Source organism: Anopheles maculipalpis, chromosome 2RL, assembly GCF_943734695.1.
Source record: "Anopheles maculipalpis chromosome 2RL, idAnoMacuDA_375_x, whole genome shotgun sequence".
In the NCBI taxonomy this organism is placed as follows: Eukaryota; Metazoa; Arthropoda; class Insecta; order Diptera; family Culicidae; genus Anopheles; species Anopheles maculipalpis.
This window is the reverse complement of record NC_064871.1, coordinates 70,446,583-70,470,857: the sequence shown is the minus strand read 5'-3', so window position 1 is coordinate 70,470,857 and position 24,275 is coordinate 70,446,583. Positions and strand designations below refer to the sequence as shown.

The 24,275-nt window shown below is 43.8% G+C and overlaps 1 protein-coding gene across 2 annotated transcripts in view; it reads right to left on the bottom strand.

Annotated features, from left to right (window-relative positions):
• The window catches only part of LOC126555981 (muscarinic acetylcholine receptor DM1), a 31,216-nt gene extending 7,430 nt beyond the window's left edge, over nt 1-23,786 (bottom strand). For both annotated transcript variants that reach the window (XM_050211135.1, XM_050211136.1), the window contains exon 1: nt 22,862-23,786. In XM_050211135.1, coding sequence (XP_050067092.1) covers nt 22,862-23,721 — 860 coding nt within the window. In that variant the 5' untranslated portion in view covers nt 23,722-23,786. The remainder of the gene's footprint in view (nt 1-22,861) is intronic.
• Between the last annotated feature and the right edge of the window lie 489 nt (nt 23,787-24,275).

Below are 24,275 nucleotides of genomic sequence, written 5' to 3'. Positions count from 1 at the left end.
AGGTAAAGAAGAAAAAAAAACTCTCACTCTTGCAAAACACTTAGCACACCCTCGTCTTTGTCGAATGCTGTCTGCCGGGAGACTTAATGCAAAAAGTAATTCAAACACACACGCGACCGTGTACGACTTACTTTTGACGTAAAACGATTTATTTATTGTCTGGGTTGGGGTGTGAGGGAGCATATCCTGATGTGCAACCAGTCTAAAATCTTCCGGACATCAGGACTAGTACCACACCCATTCTATCTTGATTTGTGCCTGAAATATGGAACCACTTGACTGGTTCACATAATTCAAGCCCATCGCCCTCCCGTATATTGTCCAGCACCGAAGCACTGAGGATGTTCAAAAGGGTAGTTGTACAACTGTACACTTTGAAAGGCATATCCCAAGTTCTGCCCCTCGAGCATTGATGAGGTACACTCGGTCTCACTGATCTCGCGCACAACACGGCAAAAAAAGGCTTTCCGTTCTCCTCTGTAAAATCTACCGCCGATGACTCGACAACAACATCTGTGCTGACCCCCCCGGCGGGGGTCACAGGAAATGGTTGATTCAATCAAGAATTATTTTTTCTTCCATTGGATAAAGTTGATTAAATTACGACACTGTGAGATGGTTTGCTGCCGACTAGCATCTTGCAACTGCTTCTGCCAAGTTCGCACCAGCTTCGAATGGTCACCAAATGCGGGAACTTTCGTCCAGGCTAGTAGTCACCGTTGGGTGACATAGAGCCTGATTGTCGCAGTGAAGTATGAAGTGATTTTTTCTCATTTCTAGCATCCGTTGCGGGTGATGACGATTTTGTGTGGATTTATTGCGTTTCGAGAAGAATACCGACTAGATTTGTACAACGAAGCATTTAATGTGCAGAACTAATGAAGTCGATTGTCATCGAAGAAAAGCATTTCCGGAATTTGTAGAAAACTTTAAAGGGAATAATGTTTCATTTATTATCTAAGTGTGATCTTCTTTAAGGTTTTTTGTTGAGTTTAAAACACACACTTGATTGCTTAACGGAAGACGAAAACACATAACTCACATAAATATCTTTTTCGTCGAGCAAAAATCCTTCCCGAAAACGCATCCGATACCATTTTAAAAAACCATCAAAAACCCACCAATCACGCTCGACAGCTGACATGAGCTAGTTTTGAGCCCCGCACATCCTGATTTGTTTACCCTTGATTGCTTCGCCCGTAATCGTTTCCTTCTATCAAACCACTAGACGTTTGTCTTCGGAAAATTTGTTTCTCCCGTTTCCGAAAGAGTGGGAGGCAGAGATTTGCACACGAAATTGGTTCGATCTGATGCCGATATAAGTGTGACCGTGGTATACGTGACGTGGTTGTTATTTTACAAACGTTACGTTTAATGCCGCCTCTCCACCGCAGCCCAACATTACAGTACGCCGCTGTACGCCGTTTGTAAATTTCTACACCCCCAAAAGTTGTACGCTTATAAAGATTTTACTTCATTGTCATTGCTTATCTGTCACCTGGCTGTCTCACTCCGGTAGCTGATAAAGATAAAGCTGCCATACTTCGCCATTTACGGTAAGGGGCGACATCAGCTACACGATTCGAACGCACTCACGCACGTACCACGCGTCCCGGCACCAGATGGAGAAGTTGGAAAAAGTTCGACAGCCTCTGGCACGACGTGAGCGACATTATAATGGAGGCCCGAATCCTGCCACACCTGGTTTGATCGTCCCGTCCCCAGGTCAAGTGGTGGGATGTGGCTCCCAGAACTCGTGCCCGAATGGTATTCTTAGGTTTTTGCTTGCTTCCTTTTTTGTTGATGGTAATTTCGCTCTCAAACGCCAGCAGTACACCCCACAAGTACGTGTTCTCGCAGATGACACCGGCGTGAGGTGTTCTGGCACTACACACCGGCAAAAACCGGTAAAGGCAAATTAGGTTAACTTACTTTCGAACGGTGCTGAAATTGGTTCATAACCCCCACAGGGCACTGTCCACTGGTACGCCACGCGGGAGATCGTACGTCGTGGCCTTTATTTACTGCAGGGCAACAGGGCGCTTCCTGGTGGAAAGTCAGGGAAGGCCCCGAAAGGGACCTCCTGCATGAGGAAGCAGCTTTGTTTGTGTAATGATTTATTACATTACCACCCGATCGGGTGCGAGGTAATGTAATCTGTGCAAGTTTTCAAACCGCTGTATCGTCGCCAGCGAATTTTCACTGCTTATTTTCGTCCACAATCTGTTACATCTATTTTCTTTACAAACTTTTCAATGTATTATGCAAAAAGCGCTCGGTGGCAAGATTGGGGTTTGCCTGCTGATGTAACACATGGGAATCCACACAAGGTGGTCGAGCGTATCAGTGGATGTAAGCGTAATTTATCAGCTCATTTTATGGAGCTATGATTAAAGTGAAAGTAACACTGTTCCAGCTGCTTCTAGATGTGTACCTTAAGCTTCTAGACTTGGATAAATTTTTCACACTCGCCTAATATATAGAACGCGGATATGTTGTAGCGATCAAGTTGTTGATTGGACTAATAAATGGGTTTATAATGGACTTATAACTTTGTCGTGGCGTGATGAGTATTCTGATCGTTTTTCACGCAGTGCTCGGCTTAAACTCATCGTCTGTTTCCAGTAGCGTTCAGGAGTTCGTAGTAAATGACGCCGAGCTGGTCCCACCAAATACTCTGCATAACTTTCGAGCTATGGATGTTCGGCCGAGCTGATAATGTTGGGGTATGACCGGGGCATCCCCATGATTTTTTGCGCTCAGGATTGCTGAACCAAATCCACCTCTCTCCTGTCATGATTCTCTGCAGGAACTCCTTTCTGTTGTGCCGCTGGACCAGCAATTCACACATGAAGAGTCAGCGTTCAATGTCCAGCGGCTTCAACTCGTGTGGTATCCATTTGCCCTCCTTCTGTATCATGCTTAACGCGTTCAGCCGTGATGATATGGCCTGACGAGCTATATCAAGCACGGCTGCAAGCTCTTCTTGCGTTTGGCAGTGATTTTCCTCGTTTGGGCCTTCCTTCACGTTGAGCATCCTCCACGGCGAAAACAACGTTTCGGAAGCGTCGAAATCAATCCCGACACCTTGTTTCGCTTAGAGCAGCTTGACCACAAATACTCGAAAGTTCTCGATGCGCTTCGGCTGCCATTTTCTTTGCTCGAAACAAAAACAAAAACAGCAACACCTCCCGCATATGGTGCTTATACGACTGAAAATCATTTTCACATTTTCAAGAACTAGGAAGTTTTACTAGCTCGAAATAATCACTAATCTGTTTACACAGTTTGATTATGTCATTCTCGAACTTGATTTATGACGTTTGTAAAAGTCAAAATCGCGCTACAGTTGACAGTGGCCCCATCGATTTGAAAACGGCCGTTATTTATTCGTGGACATAATAAAAATTGCATAATTTTAGGTGTAACATATTACTCATAACTCTTCATCAAAACTCAATAAATAGAGTGATCTGGTCTCCTGCATCTACTACCAAATAGACTTAAAATTATTTAGAACTCTCATTTCAAGTACTTCATTCAATAACAGATTAAAGAGAGAGGATTGTTTAACGTATTTAAACACAAATCAAGAAGCTTTTCAAAAAGATAACCCGCAAGCTTTTCAGATTTCTTTCCGGAACGTCTTTGTTATGATCAAAGAGCACGATCTGAGCAGGACACGCTGTATCGATTTACCTTTTTTACCAGCAGTTTTTCTTTTCCCCCCTCAGCTTTGTTCCAGGATGACAAGCCTGTGCTTTCGATTTTATCATTTTCGGCCGACTTTGGATCGTTGCTCCCCAAGGAAAAGAGTTTTCCACTTAATCCCTGCATTACCATTGATGGCACGGTATCGGCATTAACGGCTGGGAGCGCCGATTCCTATTGGCAAGACCAACGTGAGTGTGATCAACAACCGACACAAGTGCCAGCGTAACGCTGTCATTGAGCGTGCACGCGAATGGCCACAGTTGTCGAGTGTGTGTGTGTGTGTGTGTGTGTGTGTGTGTGTGTGTGTGTGTGTGTGTGTGTGTGTGTGTGTGTGTGTGTGTGTGTGTGTGTGTGGGTGGTGAAAATGATTGCGATATGCAATCACATTGACAACCTAATCCAGTTACGGTAGGCACGTGTTTTGCTGTGGGTGAAAAGCACCCTTGTGTTACTGCTCGAGTTACATGTATTAGAACAATATCGGTTGTATAATGATTATTTCCAAGATATGTTAAGCAAGGACAATCTTCCTTTATGGAACATTACATATGATGTTTGAGTATGAAGTTATCGTTATAACTTCATGCCTGTTTTTCTATGTCTTACAGATACGTTATGTGTTTATAAAGCTGTTTTGCGTGAGCAAAATTCAGCACTAATTACCTTGCGACACGCACAAAAATGGCAAAATAAACTTGTTTTTTAATGCAATTTTAATAACTCTCCTCTGTACAGGTGCATAATTCATATACCGAAAATACTTCCTCCTCGAGTTGATGCCTAACTTGTACCACAAATCCCAAAAGATTCGAGCATTTTTTTCATGCTACCTTTCGCTACCGATTCAACCTTCACATTTACATGACCACACGTCCATACAGCTGCTGACGTCATTACCATCAAGAAACAACGTAACGCTTATTGCGGCTGACTGCGGTGCGTTATTCCAACGAAATATTTTCCGAATTTTCTGTCCTCTCACTACCACCGTCACTCTCCCATTTCTTTGCCACTGTTTTAACCGGTTTCCCATAGGCAGGTTAGTCAAACTTCCAATGCTTAGTCGTTCGTCATGCCGTCACTTCCCGGCAATCATTATCACGCACAATCTTTAGGAATCGTTCAGTTGTGAAAGCACGCTGCATTCGAAGCAGTGTAAATAATCTCGAACAGGAACTAATCATTTATTTCGGAGCTTTTCTGCTTGTGTAGTAGGAGAGAGAGAGAGGGAAAAAGAGAAAGAGAGAAAGAAAAAGAAAGGGAGAGAAAGCCAGAGAAAGAAACAAGGCACTACCATGCACGAAATTGCTAAGCTACATGAACTTCCGGAGCCATTCCGGAACCGATCCTGTTTGTTTCCCCTAAAAGCCCCTAAATATCTTCCTATCCTTTTCAACCCTTAGGTAGAACCAAGTTAGGATTTCTTGGTTCGTATTTATATTGCTGGTTTACTAAGCGTTGACATCGCCATAACGCTCTCAGATGACGTTCAGGAAATGACAAGGTTAGAGAAGGATTTTCTTTCTCTGCTCGTTGCACTAGCCGAAATAGGAGCAACATGTTGCTGGAGTAATGTTTTTGTTTTGTGGATCAGAAAGAACCATCTTCTTAACACCGATTTACATTACGATTCAAGGTTAGAACGATGATTACAACAGATCTGCTTGAACGATTTAAATCACTGTGCGAAAAAAAAACCCCGCAAAAGCAGTTGATAGCTCGACATATTCCACCTGATGCTAAATGACAGGCAAACGAGATTCTGTGTCGTACCGAAGAGCATCATCCTTGGGCCAAAGAAAAGCGTGAACATGTTTCGCAACTCGTGGCCTCGTTGACGCCCGTGTTATTTTCTAAGAAATTATTTCACGCCAGCCAAAACTTACTATCAACAGCAACATTGTTGATTAGATTCGGCAAACTACAGTTGCTGAAGCAGCGAACCAAGTTTTCCAAGCCGGAACTAAAACTAGCTTCAACATGGTAGGCAGGAAAAGGAAAAAGGGACTGGAAAATAGCACAAGAAACACTACTGGCTGGCTTGAGGACACTAAAAAACACTGTCTGTTCCGGGAGCTCAAGTTTTAATTAGCATAAAAAATAAGACTGTGTAGGCTTGCGGAGGAGTCAGGCAGCCGAGCGACTGTCATTTGCGTTCGAAGCATACTCTCGAGTGTTGGAACTGACAGTTTTTGGAAAAATACTCTTGGCCTGACTCGCAAATTAATGGATGCGTCCCACCTCTGGTTTGCTTGTTTTTGACTCGTGCAGACGGCAGACGGACGGAATTAGCATTTTAGCAGCAGTTTAATTGAACAACACTTTAGTGATGAGCTGCGAACGTTGTTGTCTTTCCGGCTCGCGAGTATTGGAGTGAAAAAGAGAGAAAGAGAGAGAGGGAGAGATTGTTTGGAACGTTCTCCGGCGAAATGACTCATACAGAAAATGATAAAATACGTTTAATAGTTGTTTACGTTCTGCATTTAATTAATGTTAAGTGTTGCTGTAAAGCGGTTATCCTAATTAGAGTTTGTTTTTTGGGTGTGTGTTGAATCATTGTTGATAGATAGTATGGGAAAAATCCCGATCTGTAAATTATTTATTCATTCAAGCAACGTAGTTTTAATTTTAAAGTGGCAGAACAAAGAAATATGAAAAATCTTACTTCAAAACACTATAATTTTTGCTTCAAAAATTTTGAAATTTTGTAGCACGATACAGAAACAGTCAGTTTCTGACATATTCGAATTGCCCGGAATAGAAAATTAGCCAGTAATTTGACAGTTATATGTATTTATATCATGAAAATAAATCGTTTAAGTTAGCGTTTTACTCAAATAAACATGTGTCTCTACTAACGAAGAGTGAAAACTTCATAGTTGAACCAAAGAAAATATTATGCGTTTAGAGTCTTGCTAATTTTGGTCCCTTCTCATTGTGGAATTCTTAGCAATGAGAAGGCAGACTCCCTGATCTCGGCCCAGGAGTTCCTTCGTTTCCCACAGCAACTTTTCCTGTCTCGTTGGCAAAGCATGAAGGAGGCGGATGAACTCGGGCGTTTCTTTTTCTCGATCTCTCGGCAAGTGTCCCAGCGGCCTTGGTTCAATGGGCTCTCTGTGGACCGGGCATTTATACAAACGATGTCTCGACTGCTATAACTCTGGGTCAGACGAAACTTTGTGGGTTTGGCGAAGAATTTCCACGATGTAATGATCCTCATCACGAAATGATCCGCATGTTGATGAGGGCCCTCCTCATCAACATGCGGATCATTTCGTCGTCGTCGTGACATGGCCCAGTCAACAATAGATCTCCAATAAACTCCCTGGATCCTTGCTGCAGCTTCCCATCCATGTGGGCACCCGCTCTCCGACAGGTCTCCCTTCACGTGATCCAGTCAACGAACTGGCTGTGCTCCCCGACGCCTCCTAACGAACTGGGGGTCGCTGACGAATACCTTCTTCGCGGGGCATGAGTTCGGGATCCTCATAACATGCCCCAGCCATCGTATCCTGTCGGTCTTTGCTACCGTCAGGATGTCCGGTTTTCCGTATAGCTCAGCAAGCTCGTGGTTCATCCTTCTCCGCCACACTCCATGCTCGAACACACCGCCAAAGATGGTGCAGAGGATGCGACGCTCAAACACGCCAAGAGCAGTTTGCATCCTCCGCTCGTATGTTCCAAGACTCGTGGCCATATAGGACCACCGGGCGAATCAGTGTGCGATATATCTCACATTTAGTGCGGTCTCGAAGTCTTCTGGATTTCAGCAGACGGTGAAGGTCGTAGTAGGCACTATTCTCTTGCACAATGCGTCTCCTGATTTTGCTGCTGACATCGTTATCCGAAGTTACGACAGTCCCAAGATAGCAGAACTCCTCTACTACCTCGAGGTTGTCGCCGTCGACTAACACGCTGCTTCCCACTCGGGCTCTGTCACGATCAGAGCCTCCGGCAAGCGTGTATTTCGTCTTCGTGACATTGATCATTAATCCAATTCTTGCTGCTTCACGTTTCAGTCGGGTGTACGCCTCACACACCTTCTTTCTTCTCTTGCCAACGACACCAATGTCAACCGCGAAGTCAAGAAATTGGATAGACCGGGAGATCATGCCACGAATATCATTGTCTAGCCCCGCGCTTTGTATGACACCTTCCAAGGCTACATTGAACAGTAGACAGGAGAGTCCCCTTGCCTCAGACCCCTGTAAGATTCGAACGATTCCGACAACATACTCGAAACTCTCAACTTGCACTGCACCCCGTCCATAGTGGTCTTTTGCAGCCATGCATTATGTTTCATGGCTCATTTCGATCTATGGTATCGTAGGCCGCCCATTTTTTGTCCACCATTTTTTGTCCCGTTCCCGTCCCAAAAAGATCATTTTTTGTAACCGTTGCAATATCTTCAACGTATACCATTTCACGCATCGATTTCACTATGTTAAATACAATTGGACCGTTCAACAGGAACGGTTTATGTACGTTTGCTTATGTAGTTCCATTCTGCGCTTCCAGTACGTTAGATCAAATCCCCAAAGCAATATCCAAAAGTTATCACGTTGCTGTAAACTTACCACCTCACCAGTCGACGAAAAGCTACAAACAATAGTCCAACAGCAATAAAAAAAAATCGCGTCGAAAGAAATGACCTTGCCCATCGACAGTTTTCCGACACGCCAGTTTTTCAGATTGAGTTGAAGCTTTTTCTTTTTGGATCATTTTTTTTTCCTCTCCCAAGCTCCTTCGGGAAACAACGGTCTCTTCCCGTTCCAACGCTCGCCGTACGATGTATCGTGGTGATTAGGTTTCCAATTAGGACCCGTCAGGACGAAAGCCCGAACCCCCCTGCACCCGGCAAGCGCAACGTTCCGAAAGCCGTTGAAAAATGAAACACTTCTAATGGCCACCGGAGTTGGTGTGGCGTTGGTTTCATTTTCCAATGATTTGCTCCATTTACTCCGTTGCTTGTTTGAGTGCACGCTTCTGCAATGGTGCTTCGGCCTGTATGCTGTAGCAAAGGGGTCATGATCTCGTCACATTTCGCCACCGGTCGACGGCACCATTGTTGTATGGCAGACTGGCAGACGCAGAGCACATTGATTTAAACTGATCCTTGAAAACGTGGCCAAACCATCCCCATACACATTGTTCCATCGCTTCAGGGTTTAGCCTTCCAATTGATCGAACGGACCCTAGAGCATCGAGTAACAGAAGCTTGATTGATCTGCGCACCACATCCTTGGTTGTGGCTGCATTATTTCCCTCACACCGAGTGAAATTGGAACGACTCTACCAATGCCATTTTGATTGACGTATGAGTGCCAACCGAACTCTGGTGCTCCTGGTGCTCCTGTGCTTCCGTACTGCTGCGTTATGCTTTTATACTGATAACAGTATCACACGAGGTGTGTATGAGTGTGGCTGGCCCATGGAACCTTGTAAAGTACAGTCGTTGTTTAAGGGGAACCGGAACGATTGTTCCATTTCTTCTACCACAAAAAAAAACCTGCACTTCCGTTCACCGATATGTGGGCCAGACTGTAACCAAAGATATTAAATGAGTTTTCAGTTTGCTCATCAATCAAAGTATTGCAATTAGGCCATGTTAATGGCACACCAAAATACACGCAAACACACACACACACGTTCACATACAAAAGTTTAATATTTGATGACATGGTAACACAGCTTCCTAAAATAGGTTTAGTGCTGTTCATAGGAGATGACGCATTTCAAACATATGAAGTTCAAAGGAATCATTTCTAAAGGTCAATCCGGAAGAATTCGTACTGTCTGATGATGTTCCGTTCCGATTAACATTCCAATCAAACGATAATGATTTGGATTAAAACATTATCACTCGAGCAGCGCTTATTTATTGCTAAATAAAGAACACTCTCAGCCTATTTCAGGTCGCTGGTGTGTAATCTACAGATTGATAACTTTCGATAAAGCTATCAAAGAAGCAGACATATCTTGTTTACCAGTTATCCGCTTGATTTACTTCATTTCGTTTTGGTAAACTATGAAAAAAAAACTAATTTGATAGAGCAATTCGACGATTTTGACTGGACATGTGATAAAAATATTTTACAAATGCATCAACCTTCTGATAATACTTGTAACTACTATAACGAATCTAATTCTGCCAGATTTTATCGTGTCCTCAGGCACACATTACAATACAGCTAGCATATCGCATGAAGTACGGCTCGATTCCGATCATCAATCATTCCTCTTGGTTTGACGTGAGTAAATTTAATCTATCGCACAATACTACAAGTAAATGGAACTTTGCCCGTCTGGACGCCCGCAAGCGCAAGAATAGAACGGGAAAAGTTGTTTTAAGACACTGAAATGGATTACTCATAGCGTGCGATGCCCAGCGGAGACTACCCGACCGAGACAAGCGATGAAAACGGTGGGAATTTCCCTCGTTCCGACACTTTATTGACATTCAACAGGCGTTTACGGGATCGGTTTGGGTGTGTACACCCGCCAAAAAGTAAACCTTGCACCGGGTAAACTAAAGCAACCAAATCGAATCGGCATTAAGACGTTCATCATTATCGATTTGACGGTCTAACTTTCTCAGGCTATCCATGCTGCTGCATGGATTTGTTGGTGGGTATTATTTCCGATATTATTTTCAGATGATGATGAAATGAGAAACTTTGCTCAATGTTGTATGAAAGATATCTCATTTCAAAACGTGCAAAACTTACACAATAATTCTATAACATCTTCTTCTTGGTTTTACAACCTTCTATGTCATGCCGCTGGCCATTAGATGGCTCACTAGACTTGCCGATACTAGGTAGTTTGACAGTCAATCCTCACTGCAAGGGGGACGATCCGGATGAGATTAGAACTCCGGTCCTGTCGTTTGAATAAGGGCTCCGCTGTCGCCTTTTCCCAGCGGGCCGCCCCGGCGGTAAGCAAAGATTACACGATTCTTGCTTAACTCTTCAATGCATTCGCAGATCTTACTTTGCGATCTTGGCCTGCCGCACCAGAGTCCGGATCCGCCCACGGTCCCGCGGCGTCGTTCGCCAATCCGTTATCTCGGCCTTGATGGCGGATGATTCCACGCCATCCTCCCACCTCAATCTGGACCTACCACGCCGTCCGTGTGGACGGCCTAAAAGGACTTTCTGAGCTGGGTCGTCCGGTGCCATGCGTACAACATGGCCAGCCCATCGGAGCCTGGCGATTCTATTTCGCTGCACGACGGTGCGGTCATCATACAGTTCGTACAGCTCGTCATTGTAGCGGCTCCTCCATTGTCCTTCCACACATACGAGTCCAACGATCCTTCTTAGCATCTTCCTCTCGAACGCGGCTAAGAGGGCTTCGTCTGTGTTGGACAGGGTTCATGTCTCAGAGGCGTATGTGAGTACTGGGACTGCAAAGGTACGATACAGTCCCAGCTTCGACCGTCACGCCAGGTTATTTGAGGTGAGATGTTTCCTTAAGCTGTAGAATAACCGGCTGGCCTCCAGCATCCTAGCGCACAACTCCGTCTCTATGCTGTTTTCAGTGCTGACGTTTAACCCGAGATAGGTGAAGTTTTGGACGACTTCGAATTTGCGATCACCTATCCATATTTCACACCCACGTAGCTCGGGATTTCTTAGTAGGGCCGCTGATGGTGCCACCTTCAATTTGGTCTCTGCCTCGTTAATTTAATTCGAAGATCTAAAGACATACATACTTGAAATTCTATAACATGCAATACTTAAACAGTCCCAACAATCCTTAGTGAGGGGCGTCCCGGTGGTGCAGGTGATAACGGCGCCGGTCTTCATACGGCAGGACCGTGGTTCAAATCCCATCCGGACCGTCCCCCCGTATTGAGGACGGACTATCCAACTACGTGGTATAGGAGAGTCTAGTGAGTCATCTGATGGCCGGCATTGACCTTAGGGATCTTTAAGCCAAGAAGAAGAATCCTGAATGATTCTTATATCCAAAATATTGTCAAAATATTTACAACCGTTAAATCTAAAACAACACATTTTCCCGATCTAACGTACGATATTGTAACTAAAAAACTACTACTGAAAACCTCAAAAGCGCCTGAAATCTCGATGGAGCAAACTACCCGTCAGACAAACTAGCATCACAGAAAGGAATGTTCTTGGTTTTCAAATTGCCTTCCAACTTCACTAACAATTTGTTCGCGATTGTGACGATACACGAGCAAATACGAGCAACGAAAATACGAAAGAATGAAATGAGGACCACAAATCATCTCTCAGCTATAAGCTTAAACGTCACCAACCGTCAACACCTGGATTGGACCAAATTTTACTACCTACTACCAGCATTCGCTGGAGCATGATAAATTGAAGTGTTAAAAAGGAAAAACCGAAACAAAACCAGCACACTGTTCGTGCAGGAAAACCGATACCCAAGAATGTTTTAAAAGAAAACAGAGGAAAAAACTGTTTACCTTCGTTTGGAAAGTGCTCGAATTTCGTCCATTTGCTCTATTTTTCAACTTGTTCAACATCTATTTCGATCTCGCTGAATGAAGTTTTTTTTTTGTTGCTCGCCCTGAAAGAAGACGACGACGTTCCACCTTTCTCACAAAGATAAGGAAAAGTTTGAAAGTGGATGGATATGAAAAGTGTCATCTTTCGTCGTTTAATGATTTCTTTATGTTCTTCCTTAGCTTCCTTTTTGCTTGCCGTTGGTTGATGTGGATGTGTGGACGGGGGAAATTTATCTGAATGTTTTCAAAATTAAATTTGATGCCTGTTTGAGCAGATTCCATTGTGATGTCAAATTCAGGTTGGCTCGCGAATTGATTGTGAAAAGACAAGGTCACTGCCAGTTCTAGAAAATGTTTTTCCGGGTCGCTTTGAAAACTATCACTGACCCATTATTTGGCTGTACTGCCTTGAGATGTCGGATACAGCACATTTCAATGTGTGTGAGGGATAGAACTAGAAGAATTTATAATGGGCCTTCTAGGTCATGCCCTTGTAGTGGGATAATCACTCCTCACTACGAGGGAACGATCCAAATGGAATTAGAACCTCGGGCCATCCATGTGAAGATCGACGCCATAATTAAGAATCGAATAAAGTTGTTCAGTCCACGACATTTGCCACGCTATGCCACAGAAATTAATACCATAAAATGGCTTAAGAATCGAATGGATTGACTTTATTCAGTAAATTAAACCATTTAGCAAAAACCACATTGCCTTATTGCGATTCATCTTAAGCCTCACACCTTGCCTGCTTTAGTCACCTAACAAGTTGTTCATTGTTTCACCCGGAACGACTTACCCCTTCGTTACAGGATGCGGAAAAGACCAAAGATCCTTGTCCGTGCGATATCTTTGCCCATCTCCCTGCCCTATATTTTTCCGACTCCCGAGAGTATGTCAGAGAGTGCTATAAAACGTTACCGTCAAATGAAATATTCAGAATCCCTACATTACCTTGTATAATATCCCCATAAACAGTGCAAAACCTGCATACACATTCGCCAATCCACCAACAGCTTCATGTGCACAAACACTTGCAAACAATCGTGAGTGCAGCTTCTGGACAACCGTACCGTGACGACGATGGCGGTGCGCCCATTTTCCATTCTCTCTGACCATTTTAACTTCATGCAACAAACATGCCGGAACGTTAGTATGTCAAGCGAGTCACGGTAGTTGGTTAGTGTGTGTGCAGTGCAGTACACGGTCGAACACAAAGCAAGCGAAAGCGTGTACCAGTCGCACTGGCGACCTCGACCCGGTACCTGAAGTTCACCTATGCGACCGTATCGGTCGGACATGGGCATCTTTCAACGAGCGTCTTAAAGCTCTCCCAGCCATTTCCCGTCCATAGGGGGAGGGCAAACGGAGCACGGTTGGCCGTTACCACGATCCCTTAGGGCCATTCTTCACGTGTAACCTCAATATAATTCTTTTTACATCGAAGTTGTATCGTTGCGTTTCTTACTTTCTGCCTTCGGCAATGGTTTGCCTTGCCGGAATATCTTTCTTCACAACCCAAAAACCTTCACCACATGCCACATGCTGAAGAAGGTGAAATTCTGTGAAACCCATTATATGTAAGAGCATTTTTTTTTACTTCTTCGTCCTTTAAAGACGATAATAGCAGGAGAAAGCGAAGAAGAAAGCTGGTTGCTAAAGCTTAGCATAACGAACAATGAGCATGATGATGGGCAATTTGTGAAGAAAAGTGGTTCACAAAGCACTTCAGCAAATGTAAACTAGCAGAATAAAGGTATTCGGATCAATCGCCGGATTACATTCAAGAGAGAGAGAGAGGTGATGAAAAGAAGTTGAGTCCCAGATTAAGGATGGGAATTTGGTACAGCTCTTGAGACATGTCAGATTGCGCTTATGCATCTGATTGCTTAAGTTACACTGCTGCTAACTGCTGTGCATGGTAAATTAAAACATCTGAGATGCTGAACTTGCACATTAAGAGAAATTTGCATATTGAATCTGTATGTAACCGTTATCATAATATTGCTGATTGAAATTCATCCACTCCCAGGTGAGAATGTGCTGCCGGTATTGCATTGCAATAGCGCTATAAAATATGTAAACCTAATGCACAACTCATATCCCAAAACCCTCCAGCTCCTCGTTTCGGACTGAACGGACAGTTTTCCTGCTTTTTGTCTCATAATTTCAAGATGCAATTTCCAAGTTGCACCCAACACACCCGAGGAACGGGCTTGCAAAAAATGGTTTATTCATCTGTGGCAGGTGAACATTTCCCGGAATTGCGGCGAGGATGCCAATCACCAGATTCTCCGATTCTTTTGCTCGACATTTCAGGGAAGGAAAAATTTTAATAGGAAACCCAACACCAATATACCGTTTTCAGGATGACCGGTGCTGTGGATATTTCCATTTCCGACACGACAAGGCAAGCAAGTTTGCAGCAAAATAGCAGTAAAGTTTTGTTACTTCACGACTTTTGAACGCTCATTATGCTGAGAGTGCAACACTTTTTTAATCAATGACAAACTTTTTCTTCAAGTTTTGAACACTTAATCCTGGAGCATTGCTATTTTTATGACACGATCCAGCTTTAAAAACGGCTATATAGAGTATGAGAGCTTGAGCATCATCTACGGCTTACAATTACTTGTACAAAACCTCAAAATTGATAAAGAATTTGCGGATTTTGCTTTAAATTCGCCATTTTGTGGGGATTCTAACGTAATAGGGTGCGACTTTGGAGGCGTAGCCAATAGTTGTTTTTTTTTTTTTAATTACAGATATTCTTTATTCAAAACAAAGTTGTTTACCTGTCTCCCTCACCCAGGTATTCCCCGCACGGGCTTTCCCTATGGGGGGTTGTTCCCACCAAAGAACTAAACACCGCTAGTTTTCATTTGATGCATACACCGCTTCTGATATCTTCGTCCTTCACTGACGCCTGCACGCTTAGCGTCCCGAAGTGATGTCCTCTAAAAGCGAGGGGATAAGCGACCGCCTCCTCTCGGTATTAACTTGAGAAAACTCGAGGACTCTGATCGTTTCTCCAACTCTGCGATTTCTCCTCCTCTCTCGAGCATTCGTCCTACGATTCCTCCTGGACCGAATCAAATCCGCCACTGATGGAGGCTCTCGACGGCGGCGTCTCCTTCCAGGAGGAACAGGTGGTAGTGTTCCCTCGCTTACCCTAGATCTCCATATCCTCTGCATGTAGATTCGGCGCTCATGCCGAAGTCGCACCGTTTCGGGGGAAGGTTTTCGCCCTCGGCTACGTCTCGGAATGGGAGGTGGAGCTGTTCCTGCACGCTCTGCCTCCGCTGCTGCCCGCAGAGTATCATCTTCCCTGGCCGTCGACATCAGCTGCTATCCTTTGCCGTGTACGCTCCTCCGCCCTGGCCCGTCCGCCCTGGCCCGACATCTGCTGCAATGTCTAGCAAGACCTTCTCTTCGATCTCCTCGGCGAAGAGAGCACCCACACTGTCCAGCCCAACCTCGTCGTTCTCTGAATAGTTGCGATAACGTGTCTAACAAAATTGCTTGCAGACTTGCGAGTTTACAATTTTCAACTGTTTATTCAGTTGTCCGCAGTTCATTGTTTACATGCAAAGGAGTTTACTGTCATGTTGCGTCAGTTTAAACTCCTCACTCGTAGTGTTGTCAAGAATGTACACTAATACAACTAAAAAATTCGTTAAATCTTTCGTAATTCAACATCTAAAACCATTCATTTACTGAACAAGGTAAGTAATGGAATGAATGGAATGAATGTATCGAAACATGGTATAGAAATAACACTTGGCCTACCCCCAAAATGCAATGCAAGTGGTAAGACGAGAATGGTGCATAAATATCACTGTATGGGTTCGATGGGCAAGAAGCCATCTTTCGATAGAGGCTCGGATCAGTGGCAGTCAGCGTGTGTCACCAATCCTGTGTGCAACAGTGTGCAACGTAAAGATATCATTCGATATGCATCGTTCGTCCCCAGAGCCGCGTGCCTTGCCTCTGTGCTTGTCTCTCTCTCTCTCGTTCTCTAGGCATCGTAAAATAATTTCACATTATCGTACAATAAAACCCGGCCCCATGCACTTTGCAAATCCCTAAGCAACCTCTGGTACGGATGTGCTGAATCATGATTGGTAGAATAATGCAATACTTCCTCTCGCAGCAAAATCAAGACTCATTAGTTCACCAGTACAACCCAGGTTTGGGAAAATAAACGCACGGATGCAACAGTGATGCTGACTTTCCAGTCACCAACAACATGCTGGTATGCAGGTGAATTGAACGATGTTAATTTGTGCTTAATTAGAGATATTCAATTAAACTGCTCAACGCGTGCAATACATCGAATTTTACTGATGCTCAGACTTGTCCGTACAATGACATTGAACAAAGCAGATCATAGATTGGTTATAGTTCCTTAGAAGAAGAAAATTTCTATCTGTTTAGATTATGTGTATTTTCGAACCATGTTATTTGTTATTTTATTTTGTTGAATGCAACGAACTATATGTGGACCCCTTGAAGCGCCTTTTTTACGTTTTAACACTTGCAGTTAACACTTGCATATTTACATTCAAAAAGTAACGGGCCGCACTGTACGTATACAATTAAGGAACGCAGAGCGCGACAGGTCTGGTTAAAAACTATGACACACGGCGTTGAATTCGTGGCACATGACGAGGAACGGATCAGAGGTACCAAAACGAGTACGACGTTCCCCTACGTCAAGAAGTGATCGGAGCACGGAGCGATCTTGCCGGGGCGTAAATGTTGATTGCAGAGAGCAGCGCCGGCGAGTCGATGCGAATGTCAAGTAGACCTACGCCAAAAAGTTCAGCCAGCCACGCAGCGCAAACCGTGTAAATTTACGTTGGATGGTTTCCAGGCGAGCCAACGAGACCAAACTAAGGAGCAGTAAAGCATCTTAACGTCATTCGGGTCGGTAGGATCGCGCCCAAGCTTCTTCAGAATGCCAACTAGCTGATTGTCCTTAGCGACGATGTGCTCTAGCTGGTCATGGAAGCACAACTTATCGTCAAGGAGCACTCCTAGATCTCTGACGCCACTTTTACGGACAAGGACAGCGTCGTTAATGTATACGTGCAGATTAAGGGATTACGCTTTCTGGCAAAGGTAACGCACTTATCGACGGATATCTCCAAGCCATTCGTACAGCACCAGGACTGGAAAGCGCTAAGAGCATTCTGGAGATGCAGCTGATCTTCCTGGTTGCGTATCAATTAGGGTACAATTTAGCGTCATCCGCGTAAAGCAGGTGTCTGTCAGGAGGAAGCACACGTGTGACGTCGTTCATGAATATCACGAAGAGAAGCGGACCAAGGTTGCTCCCTTGTGGCACTCCTGAAGACCCGTTGATACGTCGAGAGGTTTGGTCCCCCATTTTCACACGATACGAACGATTGTAGCATACCTGCTAAACATCTCTCCAGTAACCATTATCTCGCACACAACAAGCGTTACGTAGCATTATACGGTGAGTGACTCAATGCATTTTGATATCAATTTAAAACAACCAACGCGCCACATATCGACCGATGCGCGAGTCCAGACATTAGTCAGCAACACAAAACAAGCAACAACAAACCATCGCAGACTCAGCAATAAAGTTGTCTTCTCAGTCTCTGAGGAGCTGTCTAGAGAGGAGGTGCAACAAGCTAAACCTGGCATTCAATTCTTTCTAGAGGTTTGAGTAAGGTAAGGTAAGGTAAGGCCTCAAACCTCCAACATGCCTGTCAGAAGGGATATTCCTTCTGAACATCCAAAGTCGTCAGGCGGACTTGCTCCACCGATGAGCATCGAGAGACCTCCTACCCAAGGTAAGGCCTTGATGTCTTCAACATTCCAGTAAGGAAGATTCTCATCCAGAATCTTCAGACTGCCTGGACTGTCAGATAAAAGAAAGATGTTGGTCCGCACAGCTAGCAATCACGTTGCTCCGTTCTAGTCGCGATTATAAAAACGAGTTTCTTTTTCCCCACCACAATCTCATGAACAATAATGACTGCATCAAATCATTGAAGAATATCCGTCTTTGTAGTTACTATTCCCAAACTTATTACCAAGATAATGTTCAAAGATGGAACTTTTTTATTTGACTTTTGAATTAAGCTCATTGAATCAACAAAGAGTGGTATTACACTCTTATAAGAGCCAACCAAACGTTGATAAATCAATGAGGCAGGTTTCCTGGTTGACGTATCATAAATCAGTCGATCAATGCAAGCTACTACCTCTGTTGCGGTTTTGTTGGGTCGCGTGCAAAATAACTCAAGCGTGCTTCTTGCTTCAAACATCGTCTACAGTTTAGCTTCTTGCCATATCATCCGGAACGTCGATAGTGCAGTATCCGTTGGCTGCTCACGCGATAAATCAATATAACAGTCATCATCAACACATGTATTCCTTGCCAAGGTCATTTTAGTTTAAGTTCAGCTTGTGATGTATGACATTATTGTTTAAACATTTTATATATTTTAATCATAATTTCCTGGGTTGTACAAGCAAAGCAATCAGCAAATAACTCTCATTAAATGGATAATTCTGACAGTAAACACCCCAACGTTCACATCATCACCATCAAAGTTAATAGCAAATTCACCAGTTCCAACTCTGACTGAACGGTATCTTTACTTTTTTCCTTTTTTAGCATCTCTCTATTCCCTGCTACCAACTAAAGATGCCGATTTGTTGACAACATTCAAAGTCGAACATGCCTCGATGGTACCCAGCAAAACAAGAACATCTTCTGTGGAAGACAAGTGCATATCTAGCCACATACAACTTTCGGTCAACATCATCGTCGATCTCTGTGATGCTTGTGGAAGTAGAGTTTTATTGTTTGCCGATGGAAATCGATGCAATAAACAAGTAACAAGCATCTGTAGAACTAGTGTTTCCAAACCCCACTTAATTCAACAGAAGCACCCAGAGCACAACTTTGAAAGCAAGAAACTCCCATTCCACATACCGCACACAGCACAGTACATACCATCCGTTCAATAAGTTAGCAGAATGAAGTCACCAATTTTCACCCAAAAACCGTCCACACACACAAACAGTCAAACAACATTGGGCTGTGGTATTTGTTTGAAAAATAAGCAGCCAAGCAAACATCGCCATCCTCTAACTTTGTCCACCACAGCTGAACGTTGTAAAGTCACAAGAAATTGCCCCTAAAAAGGGCAACTTTGAGTAAAGTCCTTCCATCGATACCATGTTCAACATCTAGGCGAGCAACTTTACACTCCAAACAACCAATTTTGCTGGTCACAATCAGCATAACGGATCATGGTGCGCTGGGAATATGGTAATGTTGAGCTGCGGATGGTCCTTTGGTCGGCTGTTCCGTACAAAGTGGTTCCATTATTCATAGCGCCAATAAATTCGCTGCAATTTTACCGGGTGTGTCCCTGTGCGGCTGCATCGGTACTCATCGGATGGGGATGATTCGGAACGGCAAACAAGTGGAGCTGTTTTTAAAGCTTTCCTTTATAGTTACATTTGAACAAATGGTACAATTCTTGCCAGGAACAGTAATAGTTCTTTACTATCAGGTAGAAATCCTCTTTGAGCGTGACTGCTGAATGCGTTCGGAAGGTGATTACATCTTACTGTTTCACTGGTTCACAATTCACAAATGGAAACCCATAAATAAATTCAATTCTGTAAGTCAATTAAGTCGTAGAAATAACGACAACGCTGTCAAGTGAAATAATAGCTCAAATAATGGCCATGCGCTAGATCTGAGACGTTTTGGAGGACTGTTCATCATCAAGCGCCGGTTTACATGAAAGCAGTTTCATCTTAATTCTCCTCACTTACACCTTTGATGCGGTAATTTGAGTAACAAGTAACAAATAGATCGTGGCTTACAACACACTAACTAACTACTTATTGCTGACTCAGCAGCTTCTATTTTATTGATGTAAATGTTTCGATCCCAAAACCCACAGTTCTATACTCGGTTGTATTTGGCATTCATTTTGTTTAACAATTTTTTTCAAATTTATGATTCAAATTGTAAAGTGGCATCGCTAATTACCTACAAAATAAAGTTTTCAACTGGTATAGACTGAGAGAACTAGCACAAGTACCACCAACAATATCTTCAAAATTCATTATTCAAGTCTTCTTTTGTAATTTTATAATGTTATATCAATAAACTTTAAACATTTTAACATTGCAAAAACATTTATAGGCGATTGTAGAAGTCATTCTTTCGAACGATTTCAATAATTCGTGTTTTTTTAGACAGCTTTTCGAGAACTCAGCTTTCAGGTACGACGTTACAGCTTGTCAAAGATGTTGTTGCAAAAAAACTGTATGTTTTTTTGCTGTCATAAATGTGAAGACAAACAATCGACTAAAACTTACCGAAGAAACAGAGATTCGCAGAACACGCTGTTCATTCATATCATTTGTACAAAAACTGTAGGAAGTTTAATGTTAGGAAGTACAGCATTCCAGCAATAACTGCTGGGAAGCATAGTCTGAACACATTTAAAACTCGCCGTGAGCGATTAAGATTATGACTAGCATTTAAATAACATTCATTGACTATTTTAGACGCAAATAAAGTCTTAGAGGCTCAAAGCCAGTATAAAAATCGAAAGTGGAAGCTCTCTCTGTAATGAAAAAGCTCCTGAAACTATTGATGATAGCAACGCCAATGTAACATCCCATGTTGAAATCAGATTCTTCACCTTATTCGTGCTAGTATTGTTGTCTTTTATCTGGATAACGAAAACACCACCCGCCGGAGGATTCATCCCTGGTATCTCCGTACATCTGCCATAGACTGGGAACTTAGAAGCTCTCTCCGAGGAACTGGAAAAAACTGCCACATCGCCAATAGTACCTTTACTCACATAATTCAGACGAAATACAAACATTTTCACCATATCTTTACAATCGGCTCCGTTCATCTGGACTCAGCCGGCTGTGGGATCCACTCCACCACGGACAACTGCACCATCAAACTTCCTAATCATAGCTCCATTTTTTCCGCCGAAGCAATAGCGATTCAATTAGCCACCCACGAAGGATTACAGACCAACCGACCGAACGTCATCCTCAGCGACAGTGCCAGTGTTCTGGCTGCCCTGGAACACGGCACCTCCAAAGACCCCATTCAGCTTCAGCTCCTAGACATTCAGCTCCTAGACTCCATACCGGCGTCCCCGACAATCGTTTTCTGATGGATTCCGGGTCATTCCGATATCAACGGAAACGAGAAAGTCGACCAACTTGCCAGCGATGATCGGCTCCGTCCCGACGAACCTCACAACACCCTTTCACGCCGAGATGCCATTAGCTTCACCAACACCCTTGCCTCCCAACACTGGAACTCCACATGGCACAACGTAGACCTCGGCAACAAACTCCGTCCTACTACCGAATCCAGCCACATCCAACGAGTCCTTTCCCGCCTTCGTATAGGTCATACCCGCCTTACGCACTCCTACCTCCTAGAAAATTCCAGTCCTCCACTCTGCAGCTTCTGTGGTGTTGACATCACCGTCCGCCACATCCTCACCGATTGCCATGGATACACGACACACCGAGCCACCTGCCTACTAGAACTCGATTTAACGACAATCCTATCACCCGACAAACTCCAGCAGAACCGCCTCGTTAGATTTTTACGCATCAGTCATTTATACAAAGAAATTTAAGCAATAGTTTAAACTTATCCGATACCATATGCCATAATAGTTTCCATAGTTTTATAGGCATTAGTTTTCCATAATACTTAAGCCACATATGCCATAGCTTTGTATTAAATTAAACCATTTTTTTTATACAGTAGAGAGGCGAAGGTAGTCTCTAAGACTCAAAGCCTCTAAAAATAAACAAACAAAAAATAACGAAAACACCATATTTTTACACTCATCAGTTGTGAAAATAAATTTTTCACCGATATCCTTCCGATGATAGGTTATGACTTTCTATATAAATGGACTTACTGAGGTTTTTTAGGAGCTTCGAGTTTTCGTTGCTCAGACTTTGTTGCTCTGCTCCAAATAGATTCCTCTTCTCTTTTACCTCACGATTTTTCTATTTGAATAAGCGTGTGTCGCGCCGTAATTTAGCTTTTTTACCTAGGACTAGATGTGTAGACGCAATTTGCAAGAACTATGTGTGTTTGGTATATCAATTAAAGACTTTATTTACCAATTTCTCTATAGAAAAGGGTCACATCAACACTCGTCCTATCCAAATAAAATAAGCGAAATATAAAGGTATTTTGTGCATAAAACTCAACCTTCAGTGGCAGTTGACTCAAACCGATTCCAAACCAATCCCAAAAGTTACCAAAACTTGAGCGGGAAACTTCGTTTGCTTAGTGATGCTATTTTTATTGCATCCTTTTTCGTGAATTCTTTCCCTTCATATATTATTGCCTTATTTATTAGGGCTGCATTTTTTGGCCTGAGGAAATAATGGCAGCAAGGTAAAGTAGGCTATATTGTACAGAATTATACAACAATACTCATACATAAGTTTCCAGCTAGACCTTGGAGTGACCAAATGTATGAGACGTCATTATATGGCCGGCATGGCCTGACCTCCACTGGTCGTTACGCTAAGAAGAATAAGAAGGCCATCATTAGTGATAAAAATTTCACCTACCTTGAATTGGACCGCTTTGAGGAATCTTTTTTCCGATCACCGGTGAGATTTTTTAGCTCCTTCTGTCGTTTCTTCGTCTCACGCCATATCCTATAGTAGAGGAAGCACATCACGGTGACGGGCACATAAAACGCTGCAATCGCCGTACCGAAGGTAATGTAGTGATTGGTCTCGATGAACTGAATGTAGCACTCCTTCTCGGGCACTGTTCGCTTGCCCTCAATGTATGGCCAGCTGTAGATCCAGGGTGGCCACAGCAGCAAGCTAATACCCCAGGCGGCACCGATCATGATGGCCGCCCTGGTCGTCGTTCGTTTCGCTCGATACGTCAGTGGGCGCGTGACGCTAAAGTACCGATCAAAGCTAATGATCAACAGGTTCAGCACGGAGGCATTCGATGCTAGATAGTCCAGCGCAAGCCAGGTGTCACAGATGTGTGGTCCAAGCGGCCAGTAGCCGAGCAGCGTGGTGACGGAAAACAGTGGCATCGAGATTAGGCCGATCGCAAAGTCGGCAATCGCGAGCGAAAACAGAAAGTAGTTGCTGATCGTTTGCAGCTGTTTGTCGATTTTGAACGAGATCATCACCATCACGTTGCCGGCTACGGTGAGAATGCTCAGCACAGTCGCAATGATGCCAAGGATGATGATCTGCGCCAGCGAGTAGGTCGGTTCCGATTCCTCCGCAAGGACGTCCAGCGTACCGTTGGCAGTAGGCAGCGAATCCGATGACGGTGTGACGTTAAAGAAAAGCTCCTCCACGGCCATGACCGTTGTCGTTGCGGTCGGTATCGATGTTTCCGTCGTGTAGCGTGACAGAAAGCTGTCAACCGTCGTTCGCTCGAACGGAAAGCCACCCATCGTGCTGTCGTTGATGGTAGTACTTCTGGGCGAGCTATTTTTACTATCCTACCTCCGCTGCTGCTTCTACTGCTTCTCCCGTGGTTGATTCCCCCCGTCGGTATATCAGAGGTCCACCGACAATCGTTGGTGATGGAGTCAGTGGAACGGCCAGTGACACCCGCTCCCTTGAATTCGTTCGAAGGCGCTCGCTGTGCTAACGTTGGCCTGGTGAAAAGAAACAGTGGTAAAAAAAAAACAGAAAACAAGAGTTTAAAATCATGGCCACGGTGTTTCGTTGCAAGCTATTCAAGAAAACTTTTTCTCATCTTAAAAGATCCCACCTTCACGCTGTTGAACAACTTTATTTTAGCAAACTCATGACGCAAACTAATTCGTATGTATACTATCGTGCCCTGACAATGTCATTCCTACGGGCCATTCCGACAGCCCTCGTCAAAAGGGCGTGGAAAGAAAGGACGCACATTCTACACGCTGCAAACGGTCGGTATTTGTGATAAAACAAAATGCTGTCAGCCGTGACAGTTTCGTCCCCAGTGTACAGATAAAGGAAG